This window comes from Barbus barbus (assembly GCF_936440315.1).
Source record: "Barbus barbus genome assembly, chromosome: 34".
Taxonomy (NCBI): domain Eukaryota; kingdom Metazoa; phylum Chordata; class Actinopteri; order Cypriniformes; family Cyprinidae; genus Barbus; species Barbus barbus.
The window spans coordinates 17,861,505-17,873,797 of NC_136762.1; the positions used below are offsets into that span (position 1 = coordinate 17,861,505).

The 12,293-nt window shown below is 35.0% G+C and overlaps 1 protein-coding gene across 1 annotated transcript; it reads left to right on the plus strand.

Annotated features, from left to right (window-relative positions):
• The first annotated feature begins 110 nt into the window (after positions 1 to 110).
• LOC306853857 (ribosomal protein S6 kinase-related protein-like) lies at positions 111 to 8,099 on the plus strand. Its single transcript, XM_079391509.1, has 12 exons — positions 111 to 279; positions 1,864 to 2,112; positions 2,726 to 2,809; positions 2,928 to 2,996; positions 3,234 to 3,303; positions 4,835 to 4,942; positions 5,095 to 5,135; positions 5,277 to 5,304; positions 5,984 to 6,073; positions 6,236 to 6,324; positions 6,473 to 6,583; positions 7,312 to 8,099. Exons 1-12 carry the CDS (start codon positions 253 to 255, stop codon positions 7,627 to 7,629), a joined length of 1,284 nt encoding a protein of 427 aa, XP_079247635.1. The 5' UTR covers positions 111 to 252; the 3' UTR covers positions 7,630 to 8,099.
• The last annotated feature ends 4,194 nt before the right edge of the window (positions 8,100 to 12,293 follow it).

Below are 12,293 nucleotides of genomic sequence, written 5' to 3' on the forward strand. Positions count from 1 at the left end.
ATCAATCAATTATGACGTTTCTGATGCATGCAGGACATTGCTGTAACGTGATCTTTATTAATGAGCAGGCGGGGCAGAGTCTCGAGCTCCTGCATGTGTATCAAAGGTTTGCACACTGACTGATGTGCTTGCTGAAATGCAAAGCTGGTCTAAGTAACGTGGGATTAATTTTTTATTGACGGACTTCTGTGGGAGAGTAGATTTGTTTTCAAAGAAAATCGCGTGTCGTTCATTTGTTGTTGATAAAATGCGATGGGCGGCGACGGGAGTAAAAATAAGGTAAAAGTGTTAACTGTTCTACTAACACCTCACACTGATGAATACGAGTTTATTCAGAGTAGGTCTGATTGAAATATTGATTGTGCATTGCAGGTTCATTAGACTAAAACAGAGGCTATATCAATTTCATGATTAAATTCAGATTATATTGACACGTGAGATGTTCCTGTGTTATTTAGTCAAATGTGTTACTGTTTTAACAATTGTTTAAATACTGGTTGATATTGATATTTACAGACGTTAAACAACTACACAAAAAATTAGCCTGCATAACATCACATACCTAAATTAAACAACACCCTAACTTACTATTAATAAGCAACAAATTAGTAGTTTGAGGCAAAAGTCGTAGTTAACACGAGAATTGGACCTTAAAATAAAGTGTGACCATTTTAAATGTAAATTAAAGCGAAAATTTACACACAAAATTATCATTCTGCCATTTACTCACACTCCAGCTGTTCCAAGCCTGTATGAGTTTTTCTTTTGTACATAAAAGAGGATATTTTGAAGAAAGTGTGTAACCAAACAAACAACTGATGGCCCATTGACTTCCATAGTATTGTTTTTTGGGTTCCATCGACTGTTTGTTCTTCAACCGCATTCTTCGAAAGTGTTGGGGAAAGTTACTTTTAAAAGTAATGCATTACAATATTGCGTTACTCCCTAAAAAAGTAACTAATTACGTTACTTGGCTACTTTTTTATGGAAAGTAATGTTGCGTTACTTTTTAAATATGAGCAGGGCTTGATTGTTTGTTTTTAATATAAGTAGTTCTATTTATAGCAAAAGCCCTTTCACACCAAAAACTGTAATGAATAAACCTCAGGCTGAAGGAAGAGTAAATTCATGTCTGTGAGGTAGAACTCAGGATAAAAAACAATGAAGCACGATTGTTAGTTTATCTAAAGTCATTTTTGCTGATTAGTATGGTTGAACTGGAGGTCAGCAGCAAAGACCTTGATTAATAAAATGGGATTAGATACAATTTACATTTTAATTATTGCAGTTTGCATCATATTCTGAGTTTGCATTTCACTGTTTTAATTCATTTTGATGAATACTAAATCTGTTTTTGCGAGTGAGATGAATTAATGCACATTTAGTCTAGAACTACAGTAACAGCATGTTCACACAGAGCACTGTCAGTCAATAAATGGGAAAAAAGTAACTCGAATATTTTCTTGTAAATTAAAAAGTAATGCGTTACTTTACTAGTTACTTGAAAAAAGTAATATTACGTAAGTCGCGTTACTTGTAATGAGTTACCCCCAACACTGCTTCAAAATGTCTTATGTTCAACAGAAGAAAGAAACTCGTACATGTTTGGAACAGCTTGGGTGTGAGTAAATGATCAAGTTCAAGTTGAGATTTATTGTCATTCCGCTACATGTGGGGACATACAGTTATTGTCGATGACATTAATTTTTTTTTTTTTGTGAACTTTTAGTGGTCTTTTGGGACCATTGCATATTTGCATTTGATCGCACACTAGCTAGTGATCTGTTAAGCATTAGCCTATATGTTATCATAAGTGTTTGTGATTTATATAGCAATTTATCAATGATGTGGTCTTTGCTGCAGGAATCAGCATCACTGGTGAAGAGGAGATCCCTGTCATGTCATCAGGGCTTCCTGTCTCTCCCGGCTCAGCTTGTTCATCACAGTCTATTTAGACGCAGTGCCCAGCACAGAGAATACCCCGTCTCTGAGCAATCTCGGCCCTCAGACTCAAACCCTGAGGGGCCTCGTCTAGAGTGGACACTGCCAGGCTTCATTTCCATTTTCCTGCCGGAATTTCCTCACAGGTTTACTGGGCATAAGCATTTACAGGTAGTTCTTTACTACAAGTCATAAAATCCTCACATAAATCACCCAAAAATGTAAATTGTCATCATTTACATGTCAAACCTGCATGATTTTCTTTCTTCGGTGGAACACAAAAAGATACATTTTGAAGAATGTACCTTTTGTGTTCCACAAAAAAAAAAAGATATGCAGGTTTGGAACAATATGAGGGAATGTAAATGATAACAGTTTTCATTTTTAGGCGAAATTTGTGTACTGTGAATATTTATTACGTATATATAAATACACACACACACACGCAGTATATATTTTCAAAAATATTTACATTCATTTACATCTCTATGTATATTCATATAATTTATATTGTATATAAATATATTTAAAATATAAAAAAATTTCTTAAATATATACATGCGTGTGTGTATTTATATATACATATACACAGCACACACACATTATGTAAACAAACTTTTATTTTGGATGCGATTAATAGTTTGACAGCACTACTTTTAAGATTTTGAAGTACACTACAAGTGGACATTCAATACCATTAATCACTTCTTTTTCGATTGGGATCCCTTTAAATACTGTGATTTAAAACTAGTTTGTCTATTTTAATCAATGATTCTTTTCTCAGATTCTCGGTTTTGTAGCTAAAGGCTCGTTTGGTCCAATCCTGAAGGTGAAGGACATGTCTAAAGATGAGACCTATGCTATTAAGGTGACTTATTCTGCCTTGTTCTGAATTCTCTGTCATGTTAGTGCCTTTTCCAAAATGTGTTATGTTTGGTACACTGCACCATCTTCATTCCAGAATTTCCTCTGTCACTGTTGGTTAGGTTTTACCCAAAGCTGAGGTTTTGAGACATGGAGTCCTCCAGCAGTCCAAAGAGGAGGTGATAATTCAAGTGAGTCGCACTGCGCCGCTCTCGGCACTCTGTGTCGGCTATGGCTCGTCTGATCTGGTTCTAACCGGGCCAGTGAGACATGGACAAGGCTGACTTCCTCTCAGTCAATACCCTATAAGCATGCACACATTTCATACTTCAATAGTTTTGCTCATGCCATTATGATTTCTTCCCACTTCCTCTCAGCGCCTACACTCACGTCCATCTCATGTTGTGTTGTCAACTGTTACATTGTAGCGACAAGTCAGACATCCTTTCCTCCTCAGTCTCCGGGACTGTTGGCAGAGCCAGAGCAATCTCTTCATCAGTGAGTCACGCCACATACATACCCACTGTCCCGCTCCTTATTTTCCTTTACTTTAAAGCAGGGGGCTTCAAACAGAAATGTTTATTTCTCTTTTGAGAGAATAAACATTACAAAAGTTAAATGTATTTTGTAAGGTATTTTTACAACGTTAAAGAAATATATAATGAAATATATAAATGTAATGTATTATAATACATTTATAACACACTTACTGAATTTTCATTACACACTGGGGAGCTACAGTTTATTCAGGGAAACACGAATGCCAACATGTACTGTGACATACTGAAGCAGAGACTGGGCCGCAGGGCAGTATTCCAACATGATAACGACCCCAAACACACCTCCAAGACGAACACTGCCTTGTTAAAGAAGCTGAGGGTAAAGGTGATGGACTGGCCAAGCATGTCTCCATACCTAAACCCTATTGAGTATCTGTAGGGCATCCTGAAATGGAAGGTGGAGGAGCGCAAGGTCTCTAACATCCACCAGCTCCGTGATGTCATCATGGAGGAGTGGAAGAGGACTCCAGTGGCAAGCTGTGAAGCTCTGGTGAACTCAATGCCCAAGAGGGTTAAGGCAGTGCTGGAAAATAATGGTGGCCACACAAAATATTGACACTTTGGGCCCAATTTGGACATTTTCACTTAGGGGTGTACTCACTTTTGTGGCCAGCGGTTTAGACATTAATGGCTGTATGTTGTTATTTTGAGGGGACAGCAAATAAATTTACACTGTTATACAAGCTGTACACTCACTTTACATTGTAGCAAAGTGTCATTTCTTCAGTGTTGCCACATGAAAAGATATAAAAATATTTTCAAAAATGTGAGGGGTGTGCTCACTTCTGTGAGATACTGTATAAATTTGATCTGGGAAAAAAAAAAAAAAAAAAAAAATATATAATATAAAGTTTGAAAAGCCCTGCTTTAAAGTAACATTTGAAGTGAAAGGTGAAATGTTTACTGTACTAACTACATTGCTAGTTTGACTTTTTTTTAAAAACACTTCCCCATCTGCCCACACTGGCCAGACAAACAAATGTAATGTTGCTATGCTGTTTTCCTTGAATTCTTGCATGGATCTCATGTGAAAATTACTGGTTTTACTAGACTGCATATATCTGTCAAGAGAGCATAAAGTACATTTCTTGAAAGATCTGCTCAATGCTTTACTCTTATTTGATTTGGACCTTTTCCATGCGTTTTATGTTTCGTTCAATGTGTTTTTGTTGCTAAACCTTTCCTCCCATGTATTTTTCTCTCCACATCCATTAGCCAGGGCAAGCTATGAGACTTAATCATTGTGTTATGTCTTCTTCCTTTCCAAAGTCTCCCTCCGTGACCCTGTGACAGACTGAAATTGTCACCGGCTTGTGATTATACTCAAAAATACTGCTCCAGATCATACTGTGCTTGAATGAAGTCCCTTAGAGTTTGATCTGTGAGAAGCTGGCCTCAAGGTCAGGCCACTCACGCTGCTGTGACATTGTCTTTCTTGTCTCTCATATCTGGCACGTGTTTGTGTTCAGTGTGTGATTACTGCAGCACTGGGGATCTCTTTACTTACTGGACCCTGAAGGGCTGCTTTGATGAGATAGATGTTCGAGTGTTTGCTGCCGAGTTGGGCTCCGCTTTGGGTGAGTGTTGTTACATTCATTATGTATATGGACGTATAACACTTTACATGCTTATTTTGTATTTGAATAATTTAATATATTTAGCCTAGAGTAATTTTCACAAACGGGTGTTGTAAATTTGTATGTGTGACAAGCTTTTTTTTAATTTCCAGGCTTTTTGCATGACTTTGGAATAATACATAGGGATGTGAAGGTAAAAGCTTGCACACATTAATTTTAAAGGAATACTCAAATGTTTTTTTTACTATGTTTAAAAATATAATTAAACATAAATATGTTAATAAGTTTGTATCCATCCTATTTAAATTATCTGAATTTTTGTTTTCTTAAACAGATGGAGAACATACTTCTGACTGATAAAGGTATCAGTAAAGTATTATAGAAAGTTCATAAATTCTGAGTGATTTTGAGAATGTAAAGTTAATTTTATATATATATATATATATATATATATATATATATATATATATATATATATATATATATATATATATATATATATATATATATATATATATATATAAAAAAAACCCTGATAAAGTGTAATAATTCAGAAAGAGCTGTATTTAAAGATTTTAGTTTTTTTAAATAATCATTAATTCCAAATTTATCCCACAATTTTCTATACAATTTCCTTATCAGAAGACATAATTATACCTATTTTGTCAACCAGAGAAATATCACTGCTGTCATTGTGTGGTCTAGACATTTATTATGCAGTCAGGAATATATAAAAATATGTGCTTAAATGGGAAATAAAACATTTGTAGCAACTTCACATTGTATAATATGAACACATACAGTAGTAACATGGATGAACTATCTGCATGTATCAAACTAATTCATATCATATTTTAAAAAAGCAAACATGTACAGAAACCACAAATTTGAATTTTTTTTTTTTTTTTTACATATACCAAGACGAGGACCATATCTTTTGTGTCTGCATTGTTTTCAAATGTCCATGTCAACTGTGAAGCACTCATTTAGCTTTTGGTAAAGGGAATTGTGGAATAGACATATTAATGCGGTCTCATTTAGGTCACCTCCGCTTGACTGATTTCGGTCTGTCTCGCCATCTTGAGCGTGGGGATAGAGCTTTTACTATCTGCGGCACAATACAGTACATGGGTGAGGCTGAAATCTGAACTGCACTCTTTTTAAACGGGAAAGGATTTCTGTAGTAAGACTGTGTTTACCATCTGGCAGTAACTAAAGACACTTACAGCTCTAAGCAAATGAGCTATTTCTGTAAAAATGGATATTTAATTACATGATGTGGTCATTAAACAGCTCCTGAGGTCCTGAGCGGCGGTCCTTACAGCCACGCTGCAGACTGGTGGTCTCTTGGTATTCTTCTCTATGCTCTAGCCACTGGAGGGGTGAGACATATCTAGAGGCTATACTGCAAGATGAGCATATGCTTGATGGATATGTCAGTCTCAATGTGCAGATCTCAGTGATGTGTAGAAAATGCTACGGGCTGCTTATACAGACTTTGAGTCTTTTCTTGATTATTTTGACTTGTAGTTTCCTCTGCCTGCGGAAGCAGATCACTGTGATATGCTGACCAGTGTCAGTGAGTGTCCATATGACATGCCTGCAAGCCTCAGTCCGGCACTGGCCTTCCTGCTCCTAGAGGTGAGCTGCTATACATGATCTGCATTCATTTATTCAGACTAATTATGTTTTATGTACTTATACATAACACAATTAAAAAAAAACATGTTTACATGCATATAGGTTTTGACTATGGTTGATATTCATACACATAAAATAAAATACAATAATATATTACATATATATTTGTTTTACGTATATTTAAAATATAAATGCATGTAGAAAGCATTTAATATTTTTTTAAATATATATATATTATGAATATAATATACGGTTTATGAGTATTAACAATATATCATAATAATATTCTTATTATACATTCATAAATTATATATTCTAGCATTACATTTATTATTTATGGATGTAAGTTCTATAATGTATGATTAAAACATTAATGCATTTGTATTTGATGTATCTTATTGATACCCAATATTTTATGTGAAAGATTTCATTTTATTCCACACTGAAATGTAGTTAAATATATATATATATAATATTGTATTCATTCATTTTAATGTTTATTGAAATACCCCATATTTTATGTGTAAGATATCATTTTAGAAGTAATGCATATTATCAATGTTTAATTTAAATACACCTCATTTAAATTAAGTTTTCAGCATTTCTTTACATTTTAATTTCTACCTCCTTCAAATATGAATGGCGTATAACCCTGTTGTAACAACTTCACATTGTTTATGGAAATATTAAAACAAAGTCTTCCTAAAACTCTGATCATGTTTGAATAGCTTCTGTGCAAGATCCCCACACGTCGCTTACGCTGCCTGGAGCTCTTCCAAAGCCAGAAGTTTTTCCACGGCATGTCTTTTTACTCCCAGCTGCTGCAGAAAAGTCCCATTGAGCCAATCCTAGAGCTGAAGAATCATCCTGACCGACCAGAAAGGTCGATGCGAGGTTTATCATTAGACCTGCTTCAGAATTTTGAGTGTGACCTACTGAACTCTCCATCCACCCCTGCAGATTTGTCTCCTACCTCGATGAAGATTAAGGTAAATGAAGACACGGCAGGGGCTAAAACAAAAGCTATCGGAACCAATTTTCCATGAAAACAGAAAACATAAACAAACTAATTTCTTCTCTCTGAAACATTCAATGTTTTGCCAAAGACAAGATAAAATGCCACCGTATTTTTTTTAATAGTTCACCCACATAAAGCACAAACAAATCAATCTGTGAACAGCCAGTCAATAACATGTATTACTAGAGTTATTTTAGTCTTATTTAATAATCATATTTCTTTTCATCTGAATATGCAGAAAGTGTATTAGATTTTTGATAGTTACCTCTGTTTTGAAAGTTAAGTTTTGCCTTACTATAAGGCAATATTTGTCTTAGTATATGAACTGTTGGGTTTTTATTTATTTCTTGTGTATAAAGGAAAGGAGTATATAATTTAAATTAACCTTGTTATTAAATTTATTTTTATATTCATACCGGTTACAATGATGCCCTGTTTACTATGGCACCATAAGAGTGATAATCTGTGACAAATAAAACTCATCATGCTTACACAAGTATATCGGGATATTAACTTTTTTGGGTTAAAAATTATCCAAAATCAATATTTGAGCAAGCACATAACCAGCCAGTGTTCAAAACTATTGCCTTTTGCCAAACTCACAACGGTTAACTTATAACAATGTTTTCTAATTTGAGGGGTACACTGGTACAAATTGTGGGAAATTCGAGCATGCTGCCGCGTCATTACGTTATGTCCGTAAACAAAGTTGTCACAGGTAGTAGGCTATCGCATGTGAGGATGCTGCAGGTGGAGGATCGTTCATAGCAGGGGTCGGCAAGTAATTTTGGCATCGGGCCAAACTAAAATTTCACCACTAGATGGTGGGCCAGAACATAGTCAAAGGATAATTTAAGATATTAATTGATGACAGACTATTACAATGTATTTTGTAACTGGTAGTGAGCTGTTACTCTGTGTAAAATCCTGCGACAGTCATTAACAAAAAGCCACATTTGTTATTTCACAGATATTATTGCGGGCCACTTTTGGAAGAATAATTAGCTTTTTGGATCAAAAGAATTTCTTTTTATGAAGGTAATATGAGGGTAAGGAACGGAGACTGGTGGCAGCTAGTTGTTTTCCCCAAAATGCGATGCTTTCTTCCCCGCTATCATTTCTTATTCTGCATTCATGTGCTAATTATCATAAATATGAGCGTCCTAGTCGGAAATTGGACATGGACAGCCTTAGAGAGGCCTATGGCCAATTTCCAACTAGGAAACGATATTTACGATAATTCCGATAGCACGTGAATGCAGCATAATCTCTGTATTACAGGTGTGTGTCACGTTATTCATGTATGTCACAAGCGTATGCGCACTTTGGTCAGAGCAGCAATACTGCGATTTAAGGTGTTTACATGCCTGTACATTTCGATTAAAATTGGTGCGCACCACCTATGTTAGTACGATTATGCTTGCTGCGATTATGAGCTTAATCGCATTATTTAGATTGAAATATTGCATTTACATGAGGTAAAAATTAATCGCAATATTGTCAATCTCATTATCACATTAAGAGGGTCCATGTAAACGCACTAAGTGAGAAAGCCAAAGAATATATTTCTGATGTGCAGCAAAAGATAATTGAGCGTCACAAATTAGTGAAGTGGCTTTAAGAAAAGAGCTAGAGAATTTCCAATCAACACAAAATGTTATGAATCTGCCTGGAAGAGGACGTGTGTCTATATCGTCCTAATGCACGGTGAGGAGGAGAGTTTGAGTGCCTAAAGACTCAAGGACCACAGCCGGAGAATTGCAGAAAATAGTTGAGTCTCAGGGTCAGAAAACCTTAAAACAAATTGTCAAACAGCACCTACATCACAACATGGGAGGGTTTCAAGAAAAATCCTCCTAGCTCATCCAAAAACAAACTCCAGTAAATTCAATGACTGGAACTTCAAATGGCACTGGCTTTTATGGTCATATGAAACTAAAAAAAATTAGCTTTTTAGCAGCAAACACTCAAGATGGGTTTGGTGAACACAGGGATAAAAGTACCCCATGTGTACAATGTACAGTATGTACAGTATTTGTGAAGCATTCGTATAGTTTGTATTTTTTATCTTCTATTTTTTAGTTTGTATAGGGTAATATTTATGTGAAGCATTCGTATAGTATTTTTTTATCCTTTTAGTTTGTATAGGGTAAATATAAATATAAATATATATATATATATATATATATAGTTAAATCTGTTAGTAGTGTATAGGTTTATAGTGTTTTTTCTTACTTCATTGTTGTAATGTCTGTATTTATGTAGCACCGTGGTCCTGCGAGACACGACATTTCGTTCCACTGCATGTCCCCACATGTAGCGGAATGACAATAAAGCTCAACTTGAACTTGAACAATGAAATATACTGCTGTATTTTTGATGTTGTGGGCCTATATTTCTGCTGGAGGTCCTGGACATCTTGTTTAGACACATGGCATCATGGATTCTATCAAATACCAACAGATAAAAAAATCAATAAGTGGCTGACTGTGTTAGAAATCTTATAATGGGCCATGTTTGGATCTTCAAACCGTACAATAATCCAAACACAAACCTCAAAAACAACACAAAAATAGGTCACTGAGCACAAAACCAAGCTTCTGCTGGCCATTCCAGTCCTTTGACCTGAACCCTGTAAAAAATGAGTGAGGTGAACTGAAGAGAAGAAGCAACATGGAGCTGGGAATCTAAAGGGTCTGGAGTGACTCTGGATGAAGAAATTGTCTCTGATCTCTTGTCAGGTGTTCTCTAACCTCATCAGGCATTATAGGTGAACATTTAGAGCTGTTAAACAAATGGAGGTTTCAAAATGTGTTGAATAAAAGGGTGCCGTTAATTGTGGCCAATGTGTATTAGAGAAAAACATTTCATAATGATATTTCCCCCCATTTTAAATTCTTATTCTCCAATGAAAGGTTAGATTTTTGTGAATTTTTTTAAATAAAAGATCAAAAGGATTAACAATGCAGATACATTTTCACAGCCTTTGCTCATATTTACCAAGGGTACAAACAATTCTGACCATGTGTGCATATTCCAAGACGTAGTCTAGAATCTGTGATTCCGAAGTACAGTATCCACACCAGTGCAGTAACTGACAGCCACGCATACTACTTAAAACATTCATCTGGTCTGAAGCCGTGCACAACCCACGCAAGGAAGGTAATTCTGCAAATAGCTGCAATTGCAGGTTTTCAAACAGAGATGGCGACAAAGAGGCAAAACTTGCGGACTACAGCTTTAATATTGAACATTTTGGACACAATATTCCCAGTTACTTTTTGGAAATAATAGTTCCAAATGAAGCCAAAGCAGAATCAATTTCTGTGCGAATAGTATTTTGTTTAGAAATTAATCTGTTTTTGAACAAATTTGTTGAGTGAGTGATTCAATGACTTTCTCATAAAGACGTTTCACTTGTTTTGCTAATGAATAAATCAGTTTTTGAATGAAACAGTTGAGTAAATGATTCAATGATTTGCTCATAAAGATATATCACTTGTTTTGCAAATGAATAAATCAGTTTTTGAATGAAACGGTTGAGTAAACGATTCAATGATTCGCTCAGAGACGAGTCACTTGTTTCGCTCCTAAATTAATCAATGTTTTTTTAACAAAAGGGTTGACTGAATTATTCAGTTAAATATGTATCACTTGTTTCGCTCCTGAATGAATTGTTTTAAACAGAACAGTTCAGTGAATAATTCAATAACTCACTTATAAATATTCTTTATAGAACTTTATATTCTTTAAAGAACACTTGTTTCACTCCTAAATGAATCTGTTTTGAACATAATTTGAGACCCACCTATCACCATCTATTTGTGTATCAGTGTAACCTGCAGAAAGAGAAACACAAATGGTGAAAATTTCCAATTGTTGGATACAATATATAAGGCTAATATGCTACAACTTTACTATTACCAATATATGAAATATGTTGATTAATATATTGATTCAGAGAATAAATATACTGTGAAATATACAGAAGTGTAATGTACAATGGAATGTATGGTGCTGTGCTTATTAATACAATGCATCGCAATACAGTTTCGTTTATATTAAGTAGTATGCAGTTATTATGGTTCTAAGTATCTGAATATTTTATGCCATTATTTGATTATCTGTGATTTAATTAATCCGTTTTCAGCAGTACATATGTCCCTAAAATAGAACTCGTTCATCAATTGATGTGGAGGACGAAAGTAGATTTTCATGTCATTACAATTCAAAAGATAGAATGGTAAAATTTATATCTGTGAATGATACGTGGAGACATTTCTCCAACTTTGAGACTTTGGTGTGACCTATTTGTGAGAGCAATGACAAACCCAAATGGGAGCAGCCTTAATAGGGCTGAAAATTGAACACCAGATAAAGCATCATTATTAATGTTTTTAATTAGGTATCAGGAAAAAAATCACAGCCCCAGTAGAGATGGCTTAAAATATCCGTAACTCTTAACAGTTCTCCTGAGAGTCTACTTCCAATGGGTTCAGTCCTTTATGTATAATGAAACATTGGGTATCCCTCTAAACCTGCCATTTTTATCTACAGTACCTTATTGGTTTCATATTAAGAATTTGACAACATGCTCCTAAAAACGTCTGGCTATTTCTATGCATATTACATGTGATATGAATAAATTACACTTAAAGCCACTTTTAGGTCATTGATCACACAATTTCTCTA